The sequence below is a fragment of the Pollachius pollachius genome (genome assembly GCF_949987615.1).
Source record: "Pollachius pollachius genome assembly, chromosome: 12".
NCBI lineage: Eukaryota > Metazoa > Chordata > Actinopteri > Gadiformes > Gadidae > Pollachius > Pollachius pollachius.
In genome coordinates, this window is record NC_136945.1 from 2,896,171 (window position 1) to 2,920,921 (window position 24,751).

Sequence of the window (24,751 nt, forward strand, 5' to 3'; positions counted from 1 at the left end):
TAAAACCCCTGCTCTGTCCACATTATCACATCTTTATGAATTGTATTTTCATCACGCTGCACTGCTCACTATGTTAACAAACGGGTGTGCACACCAAACTTGAAACACAAGTAGGACACCATGCTACAGACCCACCTTCTTGGTTATGTTTGTTTTTTTCATTTTAAATGTTCCTGTAATGTTTGTCATAATGTTTGTTATGATTCCTTCATGGTGCTTCATGACTATTTTATGTTAATCTTGCTCTTTTTGAGGAGTAACATTTCGTTGAGCTGTATAATATGTATATGGTTGAATGGCAATAAACTTGACTTACTGATTTACTTACGAACTTAACGGTTTCTTAACACTATAACTCACTCGTCAAGTCTGGTAAAAAATCAAATAAAAGGATGACATATCACATAATATAAGAAATGTGTTTATTTCTTTAACTTCATTATGCCCAAGGAATAATTGAAAAGATAATCAGCAAGATCCCCTTTCGACATATAGATAAATCGTCAGGTAGACAGCCACCCATTTACATCTTATCATTCATATCTTCCTAATATTATCGTATCCTTTGTTTAATATGATGTAACTTCATGTTGGAGATGCAAACAACATGCACATTACGCAGAGATTGTGAAAGCCATAGTGGTAGAAGGGTCCTAAGGGATTCCAATGGAGAAAAAAGTGTACACAACTCGTTATATATTAGCTTTGTCTTTCAATTACACCCCCTTGGATCAATGTGGATGTAGCATTAGACTTTGTATGCTCCTGTAACTGTTGGTCAAATGCATTTAAATATTTACAGCTTAATGATTCATATTCTACTATGGAACTGGACATCACAAAGATACACCGTTTAGCACCTTTTCATTCAGTACAAAACCTAAAATCCTCCATTTAACATGTTTTCTTTGGGGGGCAAAAACAAGGCATTATTAAGGATTCAGGAATGACTCAGTGTTGACACCCTGTGACATGAAAAGTGCTCTCCAATTGGTTGCAACTACATGGATGAAAGATACCTTCCAATTGGCCAAAACTATCATATGAACTGCATGTTCAATGGGCAACCACATAAAAGGAGGATGTGAAGGAGAGGAGGTCAGGAAGTCCAGGCCTCAGGTGACTTTGTAGGAGGATGCTTCCATTTACTAGTCCTTAGAATGTGTCCAAAAGGGTATTAGGGCTTTATGGGCCAGATAATCCCATACGTATACACTATACAAGGATTAGCCGACAACCAATGACACAAGTCCATTCGACACCAGTCCGGTCCGTACCAGTGAAGTTCTCATTTTACAAAAGCCAAGTAGAAAGCCATTAATAGGCAGGATGCTGCCACACAAATGTGAAGCCGTGTCCCAATCACTGCAGCTGAGGAAGACGAAATAGCCAAATGTTAATAATGCCAGAACGGACAGTTCATTTCAGTTCAAGAATTATTATCTTTTTATTTGAATGCATCGAAGTTTAATTGCAAATTGGGGGTTGCAGGATCATCTATGTTTGATTATAAATTGGTTAAGAAGTGTCAAGATGTTTTCAAAAAGAAAATAAATAGTTTACTACTTTAATATTGCAGCTCTTATGTGAATGTGTCAAACCTACCTTTGTAAAATACCCCCCACACCCCTTTCTTCTCAGAGAGCAACCAGCTGTTGATGCGTGGCACCTTTTTGAGGTACGCACAGGTGCAGATGAGGACGAGACCAAAAACTAGAATGCCATCGAAAGAGTAAACTGTAGGCAGAAGAGAGAGATGATGAGTGGGGTATGGTTTTAGCCTAATCAAGTGCAATATGTTAGCACAACTAGACTTTCATTCAAAATACAAAAGAAAAACAGCCCACCACATCCCAAACAACGATGAACATATCTGATATCCGTCAAACTTGTTTGTATACTTTCTTTGCTTCCCATGTCCATTTTCAGGATCATATTTGTATCGTAGGCCTACGTGGCTAGAAGTAGAGTCGAGCACCAATTTGAGTAAATAAATAGGAATCAATACAAAGTTAGAGCAAGTAATATGATTGACAAGTTATCCTAACATAGAACATGGGCCACGTCTACAGCTAATTGATATGCAAAAAAAACAAGCGATTAGTTGGTCTTCTAAACCTCCTTAATCGTCCAAACGCTTAACGAACCTACCGTTCGTCATGATGGCCGGTTTGGGTTGTCTATGTAGTGTGAACCCCTCAGAAAGATTCGCAATACATTTAAATTATGTAATGCAAAGCTAACGAATTCTTCGCAGCAGCAGCCAGCGGCTTCCTCTTCTGGTTCTTCTTCTTTTTGTTTACCATCCAGAGAATGCAAAGCATGTGCTTCCCTCTTGTGGTCAATATGAGATACTCGATTCCTTGTCTAAGGTATACTCAAAACACTAGCAAAACTTTATCAGCAATTTTGGCACTGTGACCAAACCTTTATTTCTCTATCGTTGCTGTACATGGATCTTAACTTTATATCTATAAAAAATACTACTTAATTTAATCACACAAAGAACGGACTAACAATTTCATAATACAATTGTTCAACACATTTTCTTTGTATTTTATTTTGAATCCAATAACCTTAAATATGAATTGAGTAATCATGGTAACACATATCAGATGGGCCAGATACACAACCTGCTTTCATTATTAGTTATAATATATTTAATTTGCAGCATTATCATGTATAAATACACTGTATTTTTATTATCAGAGGCCGTGTATGAAGAACCTTGATAAAACAATGAAAATCCAGAGGCCTGTGTACAACGTGACCATGCCAAATGTGAGCATTAAGACAAAAAAATCACTGTGTACACACAGACCTATAGACAGAGGGTCACTTTCTCTGCAATTGTTAAGTCTTAAGTATAGTGAGATTTATGCCTAAAACAACCATGCATAAAATAAAGGACTGTTTGTCTGGCCGTATCCGGCTTGTTGCCTTAACAAACAATTTGTGCTATTATTAATTTTTCTGGTGTTTGCGTTAGAAAACACTTTCTCTTGAACAATGAGATGTAAACAATAAACAAATTAACTACATTAATGACAACAGAAAAGCATTACAAACTTAAAGGACACATTGAAGCAGACTGACCCGTGGACAGCAACACATTCAAGTAGTTTAGCACTGTGTTTGTAAATGTAAAGCGTAGCCATGGAAATTCCTCGAAAAAATAGGAAATTCCAATTAAGGGTAAGCTGCAAAAATGTACATCAACAAGACTTCTGTAGCAACGGGAAATATTTAAGAAATAGGAAAATCTTGTCAAAGTTGCTGGAAACATGCATTGAGGGTGTTGGGGGTGGGATGTAGGCAACTGGACGTAGCATGTTCTGAAATCAACACACAGTATGCCCTATTCAATAGTATCTTAAGTTTCCAAAGTCAGTTCGTACCGTAACCGCACATTCACTGCACAGCATGTCTTTTCAGCTGTTTGATCGATTGACCAGGAGTTGACCAAGTGCTTTGATCGATTCAAAAACACCCTGCATGGGCTCCAGTCTTTGAGAAGTCCAGAGATATCTGGAGAACCCTATGCAACTCTGTTTACATTCAGTGTGCACCTCTATGTACACACATCCCCAATACATTAATATCATAAGGTAAAAAATACAATACTTTTCCAACATTTAATACAATAAGACCCCCCCCCCCCTCCATTTTTCATCCAAGTTTAATTTAAGAAATCGTGAGGTTTCCTCTCTCAGGTCCATAATAAATTAACAATAAATACAAAAATAGACAAAACAAGAAAAGCATTGGCTAAGAATCCAAGGATATCCACCCTAAAGGGGATCAACAACAAAATGGTTAAAACACACCAGGACACAGGCATGGGATCAGGGGATGCCGTCCTTCCTCTGACAGCACTGAGAGGGCGGTACTCCCCAGTCATACACGTAGGACAGCCTCACCCGGACCTCCTCCTTGCAGAGCTTCCCGTCACGCTGCAGCGTCTGGTGTTTCTCCAGCATGTCTTCCAGGCTCTGTTTGTGCGTCACCAGGTACTTGTTGCTGCAGCCGCGTGACTTGAACTCTGTGTCGAAGCGCGGGTCGTGCGTGCGCCTCACGTCCACTGGTGCGAGCCAGGCGCCCAAGGACACGTCCTCGCTCTGCCACGTCTTGAGGTAGCCAGCGTTGAGCCGCACATAGTGCACCAGGTCTGCGGATAGGATGTACCCTCCGCCAAGCGCGTAGGGCAGGTAGTAGTCGCACAGCTCCCAAGCACTCTCGCGCCACTTCCCAGCGCTTTTCACCCGCCCTCGTCCCGAAAAGAAACCCCAATACAGTCGCTTGGGCTCTTTTGCCTTCAGCTCCTCTTTGAGAAGGTCTAGGCGGGCAAAGGTATCGTCGTCGGCCTTCATGACGAATTTGAAGTCCACTTTTTGGTCCAGCCAGGAGTACATGTGCAGCAGCTTGAGTGTGAGGTTCTCGTACGAGTCCCGTAACTCGGGCAACAAGAGCAAGTCCTTGTGGCGGCCCTGCTCTGTATTAATGTTCTGAAGGTCTTCCATAGGAAGCCCAGCGGTCCCAACCACAAACATGGGAAGAATGTCAGAGTCCCGCTTGGTCAGCCATGTGCTGCGGATGATACTCCTGCGCTCCGTGTATTTCGGTCCAGTTGTGATAAGAACCACAAGGAAAGCAGAGAGGTCCTTTACACGAGAGGCCTGGTCAGGACGCTCTTGGTGGGATTGGGGGGCATAGACACGGGGGGCTATGCCTGGAGGATCTAATTGAGTCTGTTTCAGGGTCTCTGATGTGCATTTGGCCAGAAAGAGCAGGACTATCGCAAAGAAACAAACGCTGCCGATCACCAGCACCGTCTTGTGGCGACAAAGTAGGCGTATCAAGTTCATGGTTCTGAGCCTAGAGTCAAAATCACAACAATAATGCAATTTGATAGTTAATAACGTACTCTTTGAAGAACTAAATGATACATGCAAAAATCTATCAACATACAAAGTGATTATGGTAGACATGAAAGTCCGTTTTTTCGTCGTGGCTTATTACGCAGTAACTTTACAGGCAATGCCGATTGCAGACCACTGTGTTAAACTTTTGTTGTTAGCAATAAGTGTGTATTGGTAAAGACGGGTAAATTACCTGCTCATTGAAACACGGTTGTCTCACCAGGGTACAACGAGGCAACAATAATAGCGTAGGCTACCAGTGTAAGATCTCTGCTCACTTTGAAAGCCCACTAGACTCCAAACCAGCACAACACGGTGTCTCCATCCTTTGTTTGGACTGAAAACACGTTTTCAATGGAGCCACATGCAGTACGTATGGTAGGCTAAATCAAACCAAACCAAATAGATCGGCCATATCCAGTCCACTTTAATCCCGGTACAACCAAAGGATGCTGCAGTCTGGACTCTGCTAGCTACAGCTGTGGTTCCGGCGTCACGCAGAACCCAAGCGAAACGGAGACGGAAGTACACTATTTTCATAAAAGTAAGAGCCCCCATTTTTTTCCGTATACATTTATAATATATGATATTTATTAACATAATTAACATATTGTCTAGCTCTCAATTTACGATGTCATCTAATTTAATACATAAGAGAAACGGAAACACACGATCTGATTTAATTTTAATACAAAAAAAAACTCAGTTTCCAGGAAAATCTTTTGAAATCATACGAAATGATGGATTATTATTATTCTCCCATTACTTATCTTTCAAAATGTATAATCTCACCAAAAACAATAACAAATAGCAGGCAATAATAGTAAACTGCATATTATCTTAAACATATACAGTGTACAATGAATATAAAGGGATATAATTTAATGTAGATCTAAATAGTTCATGAAACTTTAAAAAATTGCATAATTCAAGAATTGGGTTGCAGGAAAGCAACACAGTTAGAGATGAGAGAAATGAATAACCGTAGGTTTGGCAGCTGTGAGGCGTTATTCGGAGCGTGCGCATTTGTGTCAGCTGTCATTCGGCGCAGGCGCAGCGTCCGAAACACAAGCTAATGATACGAGTGCTGCGTTAGCGTATACACCTACAGTCTAGCTTACACTATTGTGAAGGATGCTGTGATCTTTTGAATTGTCAACATCGCAGCCAATAGGCAAACGGAACCAGTCATGTAATATAATCGCGTTGCATTGTTTCAGGTTGAATTCGCTGTCATACCGCACAGGGCATGTTGAATTAGTGTACGCTAGCTTGGTTCTCTGATACGAGCATTTAAAGATAGCCAATGGTGTTCAAGATGTTCCGCCGACAATCTCGAATATCTTCAGTGCTTGTGGTTATAATGTTTATATTCGGAGAGCATCTCGTAAAGAGTTCACCTGAGAACGACCCTTATAAAACCCTCGGAGTAAGCAAGAGTGCCAGTCAAACGGAAATCAAAAAGGCGTATAAGCATCTTGCTAGAGAATGGTGAGTCGTCCTGGTTAACCTTCTTGATGAGAATTATCAGTATCATATCATAACGTCACATACATGCCAGTTGTGTTTTTTCATTGGCTTCACCCGCAAGCAAATTTAGGTGACTACATTTGTAATGGTTATTACTGCATGATAGTGCATTTGGGGTATTTCTAGATTGTATCATGAAGTAGATTCATATTGTTGTGTAGGCATCCAGACAAGAACAAGGATCCTGGAGCAGAAGACATGTTCATAAAAATTACAAAATCCTATGAGGTTGGTGTTTTTAATTAATTCGACTTGGGTCGATTATGTTTGTGCACTCTTAATCACAAGTTAACATAGCTAAGCATATCCTATTAATTTCTAACTGTTCTGAATGTATTTTACCTATTCTGCCTATTTCTCCCGCCTATTTAAAGTGTCTTGTTTTCTCTATAATTGAATCTCTTTGTGCTGTTTTGCTATGACACAGATTCTGTCAAATGAAGAGAGGAGGGCCAATTTCGACCGCTATGGCCAGATGGAGGACAACCAGGCATTTGGCCACTCACAGCAACAGGGATACCGTAGCAGTTTCCACAACAGCTTTTACTTTGACGAGTCCTTCTTCCACTTCCCCAAGCAAGTTTACTCAACTCAAAGCTGTATGAAAGATATTTGCTGTGGTGTGAAAGATGTTCTAGGCTTCAGTTGTGATCTCTATGAAGTTATTTTTTATTTGACAAAATAACATCAGCTATTGTGCAAAAAAAATCTATAATTGTGAAATGCATTTAGGTCGAGGGACTTTGCTGACAGCAAGTACCTGCTGCACCACGCACAGTTCAACAGCGATGTGCTGCCCGACAGCTACCGACGGCCCTACCTCATCAAGGTGACCTCGGACTGGTGCTTCGCCTGCATCCACATTGAGCCGGTGTGGAGGGAGAGTGTACAAGAGCTGGAGCCACTGGGTGAGGCTGCGTGGTCTCCTGAAAATTCATATGGTTAATCAATGCCAACCACCTTGCTATTTTCTACCCAGAGCATTAACCAAACTTCACCATTGCATGCAGTACTTTAAGACATCCATCAACTGGCTGATTTTAGGGTGAAAATCTCTTAAAGAAAGTCATGGAAATGCATGCCTGACTCTCTGCAGCCACACTCTGGTATCACCCCTCTATACTATTAGCTTTAGAATCAGACATCCCACGTCTCGCTCTAAATCAACATACTCCTCTGTCCTGGTGTCTGCAGGCGTGGGCATCGGCATCGTGGATATGGGCTATGAGCGGCGCCTGGCCAGCCAGCTGGGGGCCCACCGCACGCCCTCCATCCTAGGGGTGGTTAACGGCAGGTTCACCTTCTTCCACCAGGCTGTTGTTCGCGAGAACCTGCGGCAGTTCATCGAAGACCTGCTGCCCCAGAGGATGGTGGAGAAGGTATGCCAAAACATTGCCCGACACAGGGCTCTCAGTGGCCGGCTCGCAGGTCTCTCATGCGGCTTTTATCTTGCAATGTGATGTGTATTTGAAATAGAATAGATTGGTTTGCGTTATTAAGCCTGCACTGTATTAAAACAACATTTATTAAAACATTTTATTGTATATTAGAAAGACAGAAAGTACTCAAAATAGACATTAGCTAATTTATGATCTTACCTTTTAGTTTCTCCATTTCCAAACTGACAGTAAATGAATACATCCTACTCATCAGGTCACGGATAAGAACTACCAGTCATTCCTGAATGGCTGGCAGTCAGAGAACAAACCCAGCGTACTCCTGTTTGACCAAGTACCAATATTCCCCCTGATGTACAAGGTATTGTGTACACACACACACGCACGCACGCACGCACGCACGCACGCACGCACGCACGCACGCACGCACGCACGCACGCACGCACGCACGCACGCACGCACGCACGCACGCACGCACGCACGCACGCACGCACGCACGCACGCACGCACGCACGCACGCACGCACGCACGCACGCACGCACGCACGCACGCACGCACGCACGCACGCACGCACGCACGCACGCACGCACGCACGCACGCACGCACGCACGCACGCACGCACGCACGCACGCACGCACGCACGCACGCACGCACGCACGCACGCACGCACGCACGCACGCACGCACGCACGCACGCACGCACGCACGCACGCACGCACGCACGCACGCACGCACGCACGCACGCACGCACGCACGCACGCACGCACGCACGCACGCACGCACGCACGCACGCACGCACGCACGCACACACACACACACACACACACACACACATATACACACACAAAACCAACACATTTATTTATAATGCCTCCTCAGCGATATTGGAAGTTTTGATAGCTAATTTCCAGCTCCGGTTCCCTTCTCCCTCACCCCTGCCAACCACCCTAATCAACCTCCATCGGCAGTTGACGGCGTTCGCCTTCCGGGACTACGTGCGTTTCGGGTACGTGGACCAGGGCGAGAAGTACAACACCCCACTCCTGCGGAGGTTCAACATCAACACCTACGCCCCCACCATGCTGCTGTTCAAGGAGGATACGGAGAAGCCTGCCGACATCATCCAGGTAGCTGCCCAAGCTAAGGCTAGTGTGGGAACAGCTGAAAGGTTCTGTATTTAAACCCCAATGTCTTTGGTCTACCGGTAGGCGTCTTTGGGCCTACCTGTTCAAGAATGGCAAACATATTCCCACCCACCTAACAACTACACTGTCTTCTTTTCCTTCCTATCTTCCCCAGGCCCGAGGGATGAAGCGACAGATCATGGACGAGTTTGTCTCCAATAACAGGTTTCTTCGGGTGCCCCGGCTGGTGAACCAGCAGCTCTTTGACGAGCTGTGTCCGGTCAAGCAGTTCCACCGGCGCAGGAAGTAAGTAAATGTCCCTAGTGGGCAGGAGTCTAATGGCTTCTTGCGTACACCAACCTGTGGTGATATATGTTCGTCCTCAAGAGGTGTGTGTGGACCCCGGGGATACAGCATGAGCCCGCAAACACACATGCATAAGGTCCGATGTGTTGTTTTTGTGTGATGTACCGTCATTGGGTGCCATCCCTTCCGTTCCATTCATGTTCCTACTTTGTTTGTGATGGTTCACTTGAGGCTAAAAGCTGTCTGTGTCCTCAGGTACTGTGTGCTGCTGATCACCGGTGAGGACCAGGCCTTCGTCCCTGGTAACGAGGCCTTCCTGGAGTTTGCCACCGCCAACTCCAAGGAGGTGTTGCGCTTCGCCTACGTCTACCAGCGCCAGCAGCAGCCCCTCTGCCAGGCACTGCTGCAGAACCACGCTGTGCTCTCACCCCAGGTACACACATACCACAATACACCAAAACCACACATGGGTGTCCAGTTCCACAGCTAGCTATATTGCTGTATTTTTGGAGGTTTTGCGTAGAGCCCGACCAATAATGGATTTTAGGTTTAGGTTTAAAAAAGCTCTCTGAGTGGCCACAGGCCACATAATGCAGTCCATTTACCATTTAATGAATGCACAGGTTGTGATTCTGGAGAGGCGGAGCCCAGCAGGCAAGGTCATGTACCGCTCTGTGATTGGTGGATGGAACGGAAGTGAGGAGGATAAGCACCGCCTCTATGAGCAGCTGGAGCTCCTGCAGAGAGACCCGGCATACCTGACATCAGACGCCACGCTACCAGAGCTCAACAACGAGATGGCCCCCGTAAGAGAAGACACGCACACACGCACTTACTTGTCATTTCAAGTAGCATAGACCGCACGCACGCACACGCACACGCACACGCACACACACACACACACACACACACACACACACACACACACACACACACACACACACACAATTCACCTATTGTCTGTGTCGACTCGATCAGTTCTAGTAGTATAGACAGCATGCACACACACACTCACGCACACACTTATCAGTTCAAGTAGCATAGACCCCCACACACACACACACACACACACACACACACACACACACACACACACACAATTCACCTATTGTCTATGTCGACTCGACCATCAGTTTAAGTAGCATAGACCGCATACTCACTCACTCATTCACTCACTCACTATCAGTTTAAGCAGCATAGACCGCATATTGCGTACACTGCAGACACATTAACTCTAGTCTCATTATCTAAAGTGATTTACAAAGGCGAAGAGAGAAACCATAAGCTTCATATTCTCACCACGTTTGTCCTCTATTTTTTTGGATTCTACTCCACCAGATGTTTCTCATCCAGTGGATGAACACTGCCTACGATTACTTCCTGCAAATATATGATGACATTCTCTACTCCAACTGGTAAGACCATACTTGTTGTTGACAGAAGGTAATAAAAAGGGCTTGGACCCTCCTAGGTTCAGCCACGTTCATCATGCCCTAGACGTAGGCATGTTGCTTCCCTGTGTCTCTGATATGTTGATGTTGGTTTTCCAGGAGAGAGATGATGCCCATCCTGTCCCTGATTTTCTCAGCCCTCTTCATCCTCTTCGGCACCGTCATCATCCAAGCTTTCAGGTGACATGCCTAGTGGGCGTTTTCTCCTAGATGCCTTTACATTACAGTAGCTATTAGGGCTGTGCGATATATCGATATTTGAAATAAATCTATATTTTTTTCAAACGAGATATGGAACGAGATGCTATCGTCAACATCGATATAGTTTAATTTGCGCTGAAAGTACAGCATATTTTATCCAAATAACAGCAGTTTCGAACCGCGACTGCCACCTGCTATTTCGTAACTCTGCTTATTTCTCTCCCACTCTGCCTCCGACTCACACACACACACGGCCCGGCCCCCATTCCACTCAAGTCACTTTTTTAAATCCCCTACGGCGCGAAACATGGAGTCCGCCGGCAAACGCGGCGCAGAGGAGCTTGTATGTAAGCAGAAGACAAATGGCTCCATAGTTTGGAAAAGTTTTGGGTACAAGGTGTCGACGAATGACAGAATCAGTTTTTTGTAGAGAGTGCTTCAAATCTGTCGTAACTAAAGGGTCGAGTAGGCTAAGACCAACCTCTTCCATCACTTGCAGCAGCACAACGTGCTCAAAAATGCGTGCAGCGACCCAAAATCTTAAGCTGTCTCGACATTAATTATTTTTTATTCAGATAAAGGCAGTACAGCAATTGTCCCAAAATGATTCCGGACTCCCGGAATCATCCCGGATTCCGACACCCGCCGGAGCTCAGCTCCGGTGGGTGTCGCTCCATGTCGCAATTCAATTCTGTGCTTCAGATTGATGAGGAAGTGGAAGAACCAGAGACGTCGGAAAACGGAGGCGCACACAGCTTCTGGACGTGATATTATATATTATATTGTAATGTTCTCAAATACGAGGCGGAGGCAATGTCTAGTCCACGGTTTATTCAACCATCAAACTGTATTCAATTTCGAACGGTAGGGATAGTAACGGTAAATCCAAACGGTAGGTAGGTAGGCTATAGTAAAGACGGTAACTCCACGGTAACTCCCCCCTCCCCCCATCAGCAAGGCAGGTTAACGAGCACAGCGAAGCAGGCAGGTTAACGAGCACAGCGAAGCAGGCAGGTTAACTAGCACAGCGAAGCAGGCAGGCTGGAAATGAGAGCACAGCGGCGCCACCGATTTTAGAATGACGAGTTGGAGCGCGGCAACGGCAACTATGTTATTGCGTCAACAAATATCGATATTTATCCTATATCGATATTCTGTTTGAAAATATCAAGATATGATTTTTGGTCCATATCGCCCAGCCCTAGTAGCTATGAACCAAACCAACAAAGTCTCTTGCCAGTAATGGAAAAAAAGTAATGGAACAGTTAGAATCATATATTGACTGTGATTTAAAAATGTTTCTGAGGTTTTGTGATAAGCCATCACAATATCTATTCAATCACAGTCACTCTATGATCAATCATAGATTGTGACTGAATATCTTTTGTGATTTATTGGCTCCTATCCCAGTGAGTCCGGAGAAGACAAGCCGCAGAAAGCCAAACCTCGAGAGCATCCTAAAGCTGAGGAGGATGACTCCAGCCGGCCTACCACCTCCAGGTAACCCCCGCCGGGTCCCATCTCGCCTCACCACCTCCAGGTAACCCCTGCCGGGTCCCATCTCGCCTGCAGTGAGAGGAGGAGTAGATCACATGGAATTTAAATGAACTCAGGATTTGTCACCATATTGACTTATTTGGCCTCATGATTAATAATGGGTCTCATCTTTATTCACGTAGAGCAGTAGTGGTAGTCTGCACATTCCCACCGGTGAGGTGCAGGGCAAAAGGGCTGTATCTCCCATATGTTTAATGGTGCTGCAACATTTCGTTGTCATCTTTATTCACCCATTACATACACTCATCCACTTTCCAATACTATCCTCGTAACATAATTTCATAATTCCAATATATTTTCTGTAGTTTCTCTTTCATGTTAACAAACCCCCCCCCCCATTCGTGTTTGTGATCTTTAATATCTTCCTTTTATCTTCCCTGTGAAGCCGCCCCCCTAAGAAGGACTTTGTGGAGGTGACGGAGCTGACGGACATCACCTACACCAGCAACCTAGTGAAGCTGAGGCCCGGCCACATCAACATCGTGCTGGTGCTCTCCGAGGCCTCCAAGAACGCCTTGCTCAGGAAGTTTGCAAAGGAAGTGTTTTCCTTCTCTGGGTAAGGCCAGGATTTATAATGGTGTTTGGCATACTCATGGGTTGGCAATAGTGTTTTAATTTTTAAATGGGCAGCCAGCCCTGACCAATTTGGTGCTCTGGGCAAGATTTCAGAGGCTTCCCTTTGCATCGGAGCACAAGGGCATACTGTAGAAGTGAGTCTGGTGAATTTGTATGCACCAATTTCTGCCCTCTCTGCATCAATTTATAGAGGAAATGTCTTATCCAAACAAAGGACATTGGAGTAGTTCCTACGCCAATGTCTCATCCAATTCCAGCATCAATAATTGTGTTTTGCACTCACATATTTCTTTCTTTTTGGAAACAAAAACCCCCACAAAATAAAAACGGCATTAGAGAATGTCATAAAACAAATTCTAAATACAACATGAATAAGGTATTGCATAAAATACGACTTTAACGAAACTAGTACAGTCAGCAACCCAGAAAATAGGGCCTATTTAATAGACTATGTATGTAGTGATGTGTTTATGTTGTGTAGTAAAGTGTTAAAATAGTGTTAGTCAAAAATAGTACAATATTAAAAATCTGTCCATATGAATGGACTGCGCCCCTAGCCCTTTAAAAGCTCTTCTAAAAGTGTACAGTAACTGCAGTATGTCATCCCCCGGTGACAACAAGGATGAACTAATCTCCCTTCCGGTCTCCCTGCAGGACCCAGACGCTCCACTTCTCCTTCCTCAACGCAGATAAACACCGCCAGTGGATGCCTGCCCTGCTGGCCCTGACCCTGGACTCGGCCCAGGGCCACTCGGACGACGAAGAGTCCTCGGACCACACCGGCTACGTGCTTGCCCTCAACGGCTACAAGAAGTACTTCTGTCTATTCAGGCCCGTGTTCACCGGGGACGACGCCAGCGAGGCCTCCGCTGCCTTTGACTCGTCCTCCTCGTCCTCCTCGTCCTCCTCCTCCAGGAGAAAGTCCCGCTCTAGGTCCAGGTCCCAGACCCGCTCCCGGTCCCACTCCAGGGAGGACGGGTCGGGCTCCAGGCGGGCCTCCAGCAGGGCCACCAGTCTGGAGGTGCACCACAAGCTGGACCGCCTGGGACTCTGGATGGAGAGGCTGATGGAGGGCACCCTCACCCGCCTGCGGGTGCATGCCTGGCCCTCACTAGACCCGGCTCATGGCTCCGCAGAGAGCTGAGCCTGCGTTGAGAAAGAGCATGTCCCACCAAGGGTTGAAATAAAAAAAGGGAGGAAGTGAAAGAGAGATGGATGTTGATGCTGTGTCATGTTTTCAAGATGTCTTTTTGTTTTGTTGTTCTGTTTTGTTTTTCAACAACGTTTTGTTCCAGGGTTTTTTTTTTCGAACAATGTGTAGCTTATCCTGATATTTGGAATACCCCAGTAACTTATTTTCTCAAGTGTTAAAGTAAAACCTTGGCTGCCTGGTCAGATCAGACTTTGTTTAGGCAGCACTGGAGAAGGCCAGTATCATACACGGATGGAGCTTGTTGCAATACCTCAGAAACTGGCATTTAGGGAACAGCAGTGGCGGTTTCAGCATAAGGGGGTTGCATTCTATGAAGCTATGTCATTGTGTTCTGTCTGGTCAAGGCTTGGGCACGTGTCATAAAACTGTTGAGACTAATGCATGTCTGCCTAGGTAATCCAGTCCATGACTTAATAGGAGTCAAAACACTTAACAATTTCTGAGCTTCTTTCCCACTGCAACGATATCATGTATGGTACATTCTTTTTTTTTAATGATTCTGTTTTGTCGATGGAGTTAGTTGAATGACCTCTAGTTGTTTAACCCTGGTTAGTTTTCCTGACCTATCTTTTTGCATTGAAATGATTGGAAGCGTTCTCCTATCGCAGGCCGCTTCGTACCGAAGACAGATATTTCCGTAGACAAATTGCAACACCTTTTAAGGATATTAAGTTGATTGTGCAGGATCGACCGGTACTTCAGAAACACGCCTTCATACCTTCACTGTTGTTGCCACTCCGTTGTTTCGTTCAATGTGTTCCTATTGTCTTTCCCCTTCAAACTGCCTGTTCAACATGTACATGAAGAGATTATTTGGCCAGAGACTACTGTACACCAGTGTGATGTTACAATTATAAATTAGTAATAAATTCTGATCATGAATCAGTTTTAGGACAATACTACACTGGTTACATGCACTGGCACTACATTTGCATGTATTTGTTAGATTCTTATCCTGTTTTGTTTATTTATTGAACCCTTTGCTCACCAAAGGTCCGATCATCTCTACATGTGTCAACTGAATGTGATTAAGATCATTGCTAAGGTCAAGCCATTAACAATAGCTGATTTAGTTTATTTATGAAATTATAAGATAATGGCTTAGATTTGCTTTATTTATATAATTTGCCCACATAAAACTAATAAACTTTTTTTAAAACAAGGGCTGTCACTTTCTTGTATCATTAGTCAACCCACTTTAATACATAAGTTTACACAAACCCAACTTAAATAAAGTTATTTACAATCATCCGCACTGAAACATATCTTAACATTTTTGAGCATATATTATATGCTATATATATTGGACATCTATGCAGGAAAAATAAACAGTTCTTTAAAAATCCCAGCGTCCACACCTGTGGGCCACGAGCTCAGTTCTCATTGTGTTGCATGTTGAAGGAGTTTGTCATGGAGAGATCCTCTGGCCCAAAGGACACGGGCAGCAGCCTGCTCACGTCCATCTTTACATGAGAGCCATCAGGTTTGGTTAGGTACACTTCCCAACTTGGGCCAAACTGAAGGGGAACATAAAGGAGAAAAGTTTGATGTTGTGAATTTGTCAAGTTTTGGCTCAACTTTAGTGTAGTACCATCCACATAGTGGGCTACCTCCCGCATGAACTGCCTGCAGCCCCCACACGGAGAGATGAATTGGTCGTTCAAGTCACTGCAAGAAGAGAAATCTGAATGAGAGGCTGTTCAAATCAAATGGTCTACATCCTATACCTTAACCTACAGGTTAAATATAGGTTAAGACACTGGTTCCCCACCTTGGGGTCCCCCTTATACGTATGGGGGAGCAGGAGGTGACTGACATTGATTATCCATTGAGGCAAACCCATTTATTGTTAACGTTCTCAAAGATGTCTTGATTGGTTTAAATCAATATATGCGGAAACAGGCACAAAAGTTAAAGTTATGGTCGCAAATATTTTAGCAAGCCAAAAACCTATAGGCAAACACTTGGAAGAAGTACACGCACATTGGGGAGAGGCGTGTTTTGTGAAACGTGGGACACACAAGTGTCTGCTATATATATATATATATATATATATTATATTGGAGCACTATTGGGAAAGTGCTTAAATCATTAGTTTCATGATTAGATCCTTTAGGCTGGAAGCCTGATGAACATGCTTTCATGCTATGCAATAATTATACATTTTGGAAAATAGGGATAGGATAAACTGATGTTTGGCAATAATCAACAATTTATTTTGTATCAATCGGTCTAATCCAGCGGTTTTCAATAGGTGAGGCGCGCCTCCCCTGCCGGGCGCCAAACGCAACGAAAAGATACACATCTGTATGCAGCTCTATTGATATCGGTAATTGTGCGTGCTTGTATTAGTTTTAAAATGCACCGTTTCCTTGTGCCAAGTCACCAGAAGTCAGCATTAAGGGAGGAGAAAAAACGTAGGAAACATGATCCTGAATGCGTTTCTGGTTCTGTGGAGAGCGAGTTCCCCCAGATCTCCACAAAGGCTATGAAAGTCCTAATCCCCTTCACCTCAACCTACTTGTGTGAGTGTGGGTTTTCCAAACTGACCCTGATTAAAAACAAATACAGATCAAGGCTGCAGGTGGAGGACGACTTGCGTTTATTTCTCTCTGCAGTGCAGCCCCGCATCGAACACCTCTGCCATCAAAAGCGAGGCCTTATTGTTATCACTGATATTGACGATTAAATTGAAGGTCAAAGTTGTGTCTTGAATTCATAAATTGGTTGGGCCATAGGGTTGATGCTGCTCGTAGTGCAAATGATGTGAGTATGGCGCATTTTGTTTGTGGTTTAAATCTGTGGTTTTATGTGGCTGAAATCTTTAACAAATTTGATGGAAATATGTGAATCTGTTCGACCTCATAACATGCCGTTGTCGTTCATTGATCCGAGGGCTGTCCATAGTGCTGATTTCTTTCGAGACGATGTGCATCTCCTTCAAATGTGCGCTTAAGGCCCAGACACACAGTGCCGATTTCAGACGTCGGGTGTCGTCGGTTGTAGCTTTGTTTTGTTGACTTGTGGATAGGCCTACTGATGTTCAGTGATTTTAAAAGTAGCCTCAATTAAGCCTGCATGAAGATGGAAATTATTTGCTGTTGCAAAGAATCGTTTATGAATGCACTTTAAAAAAGTTGTGGAAATAAAATGTCTTCAAATACAATATTAAAAAACATTTACATTTGATTAGTTATTGAAAGTCATCATTGCCTGGAACACACAAAAGATGGCATTTACTGAAGAGGCGTGTTAGGTCAGGTGGACGGGAATATATATTTTTTCTTTGGGGGGGGGCTCGGCTGTCCTTACCTACTCTAAGGGGAGGCTCACATTCACCCAATTTGAAAACACCTGGTCTAATCGATGGATCAATAATCGTTTCATTACCTTGCGATTGCAATGGCCCTGAAGCTTCGGTATCCCTCAGAAACAGCCTTGGCGATGGCGTTCCTCTCGGCGCACACACCCAGGTTGTAGCAGGCGTTCTCCACGTTGCATCCTGGGGATGGACCATCAGTGATGAGTCACGACAAAGTATTCTCATCTTTACCAAATAAAACTCATGTACCATTATTTCATGTCATTCTACATTTGAATTGTATTTGTCTGATCGGCCCAAACAACAGGTATATAGGCCTGTTGATGTTGTACTTACTCAGTACTTTCATTAAACATCACATCTGCAAAAACAATTGCAAAAGTAAGATACGGCAAAGACTTCACTTCATACAAATTCTTCCATGTGCCAAACTGACTGATATGTTTGCAGGACCTTCAGCACTTGTTGGTCAGGGCTGCTAAAGAGTCATACGATATGAGGAGTTGACAGTGGTGTCAGTCAAAAAGTCCCAGGCCTGCTGGTCATGGACTGCGTCACTGCTTGCTCTGCTGAACTGGGATACTTAATTGTCAAATGCAGGCCCTTCTACCTTCCACATGAGTTCAGCTGCATTGTTGCTATTGCTGTGTACGTACCACCCAATGGAAACAGCAAAGCGCTAATTAAATAACTTTCCATTGCAATTAACAAGCTTCAGACTCAACATTCAGATGGGGCTTTTATTGTCCCACAGCAAACCGTGCATGCATAAATTGGCGTCAGGATTGAAGCAGCAATGTAATCAAGTGTGTAAGAGGCATTAAAACTACCAACATGGTATAAACACAAAGAAAATACATCTCATTATGGGGGCAGCCATCTTTGTTTGTTGAGTGGTACGGTTATCCTCACTCTCCTCGGTGGACTCTCAGGGGCCCGAGTGCCCGACAGGTGATATTAAGACCAAAAGGGGGCGTGCCTCTCTGAAATATCGCAAGACAGCAGATTTCCCAATTTCCAACTCGGGCGGGTGGTGTACAATGCATCTCGAATGCAGCATAAGTACACCACTGTCATCAAACATGTGAAACCAACAACAAGAGCCGTTAAGATCTGGATGGAAGACGCAGACTCCACTCTACAACACCAGTTCCAGCACACTGCCTGGAATGTGTGTGCTGACACCACCACAGACTCCCAAACCAACATTCACACATCCACATCCATTCAAGTGTGTAGAGGGAGTGACTACACACAAAACAGTGAAATTATTCTAAAAAATAAATTATTATTATGGGGGTCTACCGGAAGGGGCGGACTTACGAGCTCTATACTGGTATAGTCACTCTATAGAGTGGCGAAGTCACGCCTCTTCCGGTAGAGCCCATTGGACCTATGGGCTCTACCGTAAGGTGTGTTATATTGAAAGCGAGGCTGTGTGTGCCTATGAATATAGGCTACAGTGAACACACACTCGCATTCTGTAATCACCGTCAGTAAATAATAATATGAAAACAATATAAAATATCTTTCAACAAGAAAAAATAGTTATTTTTACTGTAAATGGATCAAGGCCAACAGATGCGCAATGTCCAGCTGTCAGAAATGTGTTGTGATCACTTGTATTCCTCATAGCTCTCAGGCTGTGAGGAAATCAGCAGCCCGCGATCGCAGCTCCTTTCATGTGAACGCGCACAGAGCGCAAAGCTCAGAGCCGGACAATGACCACCGTCGTCATACCCAGGGGCGCTGCCAGGAATTTTGGGCCCTATGAAAGATTCTAATTTTGGGCCCCCCCCCCCCTTAACATCTATCGACTGTTTTTTCAAAACAAAAAACATTTCAAGACATTTCAAAAAAAAAAAAAAAAAGGCAATAATATATTATATTATTAATTGCCATCCGCGGACCGTGGGCCGTGCTGCGTTGGGCTGGGCCCTTAGAATCAGTACCACTTTTCCCCACCAGGCAGCGCCCCTGGTCATACCAGTTAACTCTGACCGGGGCTTTAGGTTTTGTTGAGCCGGATAATGAACACAGAGCCTGGATATGTTGAGCCTCCGTCGTAGTAAAGCCCTCAGGTCTACTCTTCATGTAATAACTTCATGTCAACTGCACTGAAGTCATCATAACTTTATAAGTTCTCATTTTCAAATGATTATGAATACTATTATTGTTATTTGAAGCCGTGTCAGTCTTGACTGTGGGTGGTGGGGTCCTCTGTGTCTGCTAATGTCTATAATACAGTAATATTTTATCAAACAGAATAACTTTTATTTTGAAGAACACAGGCCAACGAAGCACACTAGCCAATCAGAGGACCCGCCCACCGACACAAACAAGATATTGAGTGGTAAATTCGTTTTGTTAAGAAAGAACCAAAAAACGATTAAACAAGCTGAACTTTTGTTTTTCGTTTTTTTGACAGAACCAAAAAAGGGAATAAACGAGCTGAACTTTTGATTTTCGTTTATTTGACAAAACGAAAAAACGGCTTGTTTTCTGGTTTTTGCTTGTTTCAATTACTCTCAGAAAACAGACTGATAAAACGTACCTTGCTCGATTTTATTGTCACTTTGCATATTAAATTACACTTTGAATAACGTATTTACAAATTACATTATTAAATTGCATAATAATCCGTGTAATAATCCATTCAATCCATATCCGTTTGGAAATCAAAACACGAAAAACGAAAAGTGACCTGTTTTTTTAATAATCAATCTTTCATTTACATTATACATTATACAAAAGTCCCAATTTTCTTTTTTTAAACACAATGCTGGACCAGAATATCAAGTATGAGAATAAGGGCCCAAATGTTGATTTTGAAAATTACATTTTGCAATTTAGTGGTCATGTGGTCAGGAGTCTATGACCCCGAGGTTCCCGCAAATGCAACCTCTTACAGTATCCAGTTCCATGCAACACGCGGCGGTCCATTCAGTTGATTTTAAACATGGACACTTACGCACTATTTAAAGGGGAAAGTAGGGTCAATTTGAGGATAGAGGACATGTCCATGGAAAAATTTGCATATCTAATTATTAATTAGATAATCCTGTTTTGATCTGTTTGGTACCGTATGTTAGCTAGCGTCTCTTTGATGACTCTTTGATGATCTTATATGTAGCATACCATACCAACGTGTTCACCATTCCTGTCAGCGTTAAGTTTGCAAAAATAATTAGACTGTGTTAACATGCAACTGTTAAATTGACTATTTGAATTGAATGTTCATTGATATGTTTAGCTGTGCTCCCCCGGGATGTACCTCTTCCCTGGAAGTGATGGTTTTTTAGCAGCTTTGACCTAAGCCCAAGAGCGCACTATGAGGTCTTTGGAGAGGGTACCGGGGAGACAGAAGCAAGTGCCACTTCCAGGCCTGTCGTCGGACCTGGGCGCTTCTCCTTCCAAAGGCCAAGTGCTGCAGCTTGGTCTGCCTCGATGGCTGCTGCGTCTAACGTGAGAGCCAGTATGGTTAAGCCTTTCCAAAGGTGAGTACCGGTATTAAATGTAGGCCCAATGGGAATGTTTTATCAAAGTTGGTGTTCTATAACTGCAGTTCAGCCAATTAATGGCCACTAACCAACTGGGGGATAAGTGTGTGTGTGTGTGTGCTCTCTCACCCAGCATAATAACACATGCCTATTATATATATTTCAGGCTTATGTTGCAATTATAATACATTTTCTGTATTTTTTGGGGCTGATTTTCAACCTATACTTCTAATTGAGGGTCTTTTTCATTATTGATGCTACGTAATCACAACCCCCTGTCCAAGTGTCGTTATAATCTAGATATGTTTGTCTACAGGGCCATTAGACAAGTATTTGATCATTCAAACACACCCACAGCAAAATATGGCCAATAATATGTTTTTAACTTTTTGTATATACCCCAATGTTTAGGAACCTCTTCCTTGCTGACTTAGTTGATGGGAAGTGGTTACCGCAAAAAAGTGTGGCAAACCGCTTTTTTAAGTTTGAAGCGTCAGTCCCTGGCATAATGGCGAAAGCCCAAGAGGCTTTGAGAACTGATGAAAATATCATTCTCACAGACAGTCAGGGAAATGAAATAATGGACACTGATGGAACAAAAGGTGCTTGAATATTATCATTATGTTCTGACTTTTGCCATTCATTTGGATGGGAAATTTTTAGCATATTCATAACCTGACTTGAAAAGACAATCTCATATGGCCTTGAACTGGTGGGCGAAGAATCCATAACTCGTTTTTGAAGACGGATGCAAGCTTTTGCAGTATACTGTCGGTTATTAATATAACATTTCAATAATGAATGGTGCATATTGCTTTCAATACATTTTCATTAGCAGCATAACATTTTTAGAGATGGTTTCCTCCTTATAATCGTAATTTTTCTTTTTACAAAGGATCAGTGCACTGGAAACAAAACTCACAGAAGATTTTTGTTGTGCCTGAGGAGCAGTTCCGGGAGTCGAGGGATAAGAGGAGAAGGCTAAGGTAAATAAATCGTTTACGCGCTGACTGTCAAGTGTACCTTTTTTATGGAGAAGTACTCCTAAGACCTTTCAGTGTTCCTCTTCCTCATTAACTTTACTTTAGTCCATTATGGTTGTGGACCCATTACGCCATCTCTTAAATGGCATATTTATATTTAATGTCACTGTCAAATATTAATATTGTATTCTTAGATAATAGTAAGATAACTATTTATTAATTGTAAATGTTCAAGAAAAGAATTGTGTGGTACGGATGTTGCCACATGAAAAATATAGTATAATTTTGTTCTAACAGTTTTCTGTTTTTTGTCCCCTTCTCCAGTCGACGAGATGATATTTCCCAGCTACCAGAGGTTGCTGAGAAGTGGTCCTGGCAGCACAGGAGCTGTCGGATGTGTCACAGGCAATCCGCGAACTAACCAACTTTGCATCAGCAAACAGGAGGCAGACTCTCTCCTTCATGCAGGACCAAATTGCTGCGCTTTTTTATAGCTTGTTCTTTGAACTTTATGCAAACAGTTCACATGTAAATTTGTAATAACTGATAGTTCTGTTGGAACTGTTACTGTCATGTGAGTTAAAGCACTGACTGCATTTTTTGTCAATGTTGAAATAGATTATTTTTTATAGCTGGTTCTCTGTGAAATTTATGCAAACAGTTCACATGTAAAATTGTAATAACTGATAGTTCTGTTGGAACTGTAACTGTCATGTAAGTTAAAGCACTGACTACACTTTTTCGCTAATGTCATATGAAAGTTTGGAATAAGACAAGACAAATGCCATTTACATCTTGAAAATGTAATGGAAAACTGTCTTTTTCTAACAATGACATCTTGGTCTCTCTATTACCAAACTAACTTTGTTTCAGTATCTCCTTGTCACATCAATAAGGTATAGCACTGCTTCTATGAAAGGTGTGAAGTTGTTATTTACAGTTTGGTCAAAAAAAGGTGTGGTATCTGGGTACTGGTTAGCGAAATTCTGCTCTGCTTGGATCTGGCCTTCCTCGCACTCAAAGGGGTCTTTCCCAAAGGTTGATGTCCTGGTCAGGCAGGATCCCAAGTTATTTTGATACATATCAGCAACTACAAAGGCATGTGGCAGTAGCTCCTCCGGGACCTTTGCAGGACACCCACCTGCAGCCAGTTCATTTGGTATCCCTTTAGCTGGTACAAAACGTAAACAACCTGTCATTTCCTGACAGAGCGATACATAACTTTGTATTTTAATAATGGTTGCCTCTTACTTAATACTTAATTGACTTGATTAGAGCTGACATTTGGCCAGTAAGCTGCAGGACTTACTACTTAAAACTGCTATTCTGTGCTTTAGCTTTAATCATTATAACCCAGTAGCTTCGACATTGATTATTTCAATTGCACATCCATCTCACAGGTGTTCTCTTTATTTTTGTACCATGATTACATATTATAGCCCTTGCAGTTGTGGAGATGTAATGTATTCTGGGTACGTTATTTTCTGAAGAAAACTAAGTAATAGGCCTAGGATGGATAGACACTGGAGTTGTTTATAGCTCTTTCGAACATGCACTGTAAACCGGACATTCTTTTATCATGCAACTTCAGTTGCTTAGTACTTTTCTGTTATGTATTTTGCGTTCCAACCTCTTTCTGCTTATACCCCTCTTCTGTTGATATTGTGGAAATGTTTAAATAAATGCAGTATTGATATCACTGCAAAAAGGAGTTGGAAACTCCATCAGCGCTACCCTGGTGTGACCCCTTGCCTAAAGTATCCAGAGTATCTCTGATGTGTGTGAAAGTGTTAGATGCGGCCTAACTGAAAAGTGAAAGTGCATCACCGGATCATCTCCGGACCTGGTTCTCTGGTCTGTGGAGCTCAGAGGAGTCTGTTAACTCATTCACTAAGTTCTGAATCAGTCGGACGGACAGACAGCCCTTTGCACCTAACTCACCGTGTTTATTCATTAACTTGTTCAAACCCCAGCACAATGTCAATGTTGACTTTGAGCATTAACATGCAGGACCATATATTCCCTTTCTACCCTGTTTACAAACTTAAAGACTGAACTTGTGTTCCTTTTGCTGCATTTTCTTGCTTCTTAAATGCTGAATTTCCTGTCTTCAATTTGTCAAACCCAATTGAACCAGCCTATCCTAAACATGTCAATCCTTGATCTATGTTGCTATAGATTCTCTGCACTGTCAGGTTGTTGTTGCTTTGCTTTTAGTTAATTTAGAAAGTTGGTATTGCAGTGTTAGTTTTAGTACAGTTGTTCCTATATGGATTATATATGCACGTCCCTTACTTTGGAACAAAGCATCCTCCGAATCACAACAAAACCTGAAAAATTAAAGATTGACGCTGAAGAGGACAGGGGTATCCGGCCTACCTGAGAACACCTTGTCGTCATGGGTCAGGAGAGCCGCCCCAACCCTGAACTTGCTGTAGGGACAGTAGGCGTGTGTCTTGGCCTCGAGAGACCTGCGGATCAACTGATCCACTACCTCTTGGGGTGTCTCACTGGAACCAGGGGGCCCCTGACCGGGGTGAACTCCATCCCCCACCGCCTTCCTTTGTAGCTGGGCTGACATGCTGCTGGCTGCTGGCGGACTGTGAGAGTATGGTGGTGCTGCTCTGCTCTATCCTGGCCTCGATGCAACCTGTGTGGGAGGGGGGTGGGTTC

The 24,751-nt window shown here is 43.3% G+C and overlaps 4 protein-coding genes across 4 annotated transcripts; 1 reads left to right on the forward strand and 3 right to left on the reverse strand.

Annotated features, from left to right (window-relative positions):
• Nucleotides 1–405: 405 nt before the first annotated feature.
• On the reverse strand, nucleotides 406–2,282 carry tmem167b (transmembrane protein 167B). Its single transcript, XM_079747294.1, has 3 exons — nucleotides 2,152–2,282; nucleotides 1,606–1,737; nucleotides 406–1,371 (listed from the first exon to the last, which is right to left on the reverse strand). The coding sequence occupies exons 1-3, from the start codon at nucleotides 2,159–2,161 to the stop codon at nucleotides 1,289–1,291; spliced, it is 225 nt and encodes a 74-aa protein (XP_079603420.1). The 5' UTR covers nucleotides 2,162–2,282; the 3' UTR covers nucleotides 406–1,288.
• Nucleotides 2,283–3,630: 1,348 nt separating this feature from the next.
• On the reverse strand, nucleotides 3,631–5,376 carry b3galt6 (UDP-Gal:betaGal beta 1,3-galactosyltransferase polypeptide 6). The gene is made up of 2 exons (XM_079747437.1): nucleotides 5,113–5,376; nucleotides 3,631–4,875 (listed from the first exon to the last, which is right to left on the reverse strand). Exons 1-2 carry the CDS (start codon nucleotides 5,118–5,120, stop codon nucleotides 3,846–3,848), a joined length of 1,038 nt encoding a protein of 345 aa, XP_079603563.1. The 5' UTR covers nucleotides 5,121–5,376; the 3' UTR covers nucleotides 3,631–3,845.
• A 609-nt stretch (nucleotides 5,377–5,985) lies between these two features.
• Nucleotides 5,986–15,384, forward strand: dnajc16l (DnaJ (Hsp40) homolog, subfamily C, member 16 like). The gene is made up of 15 exons (XM_079747436.1): nucleotides 5,986–6,410; nucleotides 6,611–6,677; nucleotides 6,877–7,025; nucleotides 7,182–7,357; nucleotides 7,644–7,828; nucleotides 8,103–8,207; nucleotides 8,814–8,972; nucleotides 9,145–9,275; nucleotides 9,531–9,708; nucleotides 9,899–10,081; nucleotides 10,614–10,690; nucleotides 10,826–10,906; nucleotides 12,338–12,427; nucleotides 12,870–13,040; nucleotides 13,715–15,384. Exons 1-15 carry the CDS (start codon nucleotides 6,226–6,228, stop codon nucleotides 14,202–14,204), a joined length of 2,427 nt encoding a protein of 808 aa, XP_079603562.1. The 5' UTR covers nucleotides 5,986–6,225; the 3' UTR covers nucleotides 14,205–15,384.
• A 262-nt stretch (nucleotides 15,385–15,646) lies between these two features.
• cdab (cytidine deaminase b) lies at nucleotides 15,647–24,659 on the reverse strand (the record flags this gene model as incomplete). Its single annotated transcript, XM_079747609.1, has 4 exons — nucleotides 15,647–15,790; nucleotides 15,884–15,941; nucleotides 17,664–17,775; nucleotides 24,458–24,659. 4 exons carry the CDS (start codon nucleotides 24,657–24,659, stop codon nucleotides 15,647–15,649), a joined length of 516 nt encoding a protein of 171 aa, XP_079603735.1.
• Between the last annotated feature and the right edge of the window lie 92 nt (nucleotides 24,660–24,751).

Excerpts from the sequence above, each read along its gene's own strand:
- tmem167b (XM_079747294.1), bottom strand. Across the intron at positions 1,372-1,605 it reads GTGGGGGGTATTTTACAAAG|CTGCAGTGATTGGGACACGG; the intron begins GTAGGTTTGACA and ends CGTCTTCCTCAG.
- dnajc16l (XM_079747436.1), top strand. The coding sequence starts at position 6,226 with ATGGTGTTCAAGATGTTCCGCCGACAATCTCGAATATCTTCAGTGCTT. Across the intron at positions 8,208-8,813 it reads TATTCCCCCTGATGTACAAG|TTGACGGCGTTCGCCTTCCG; the intron begins GTATTGTGTACA and ends CTCCATCGGCAG. Across the intron at positions 9,709-9,898 it reads ACGCTGTGCTCTCACCCCAG|GTTGTGATTCTGGAGAGGCG; the intron begins GTACACACATAC and ends ATGAATGCACAG.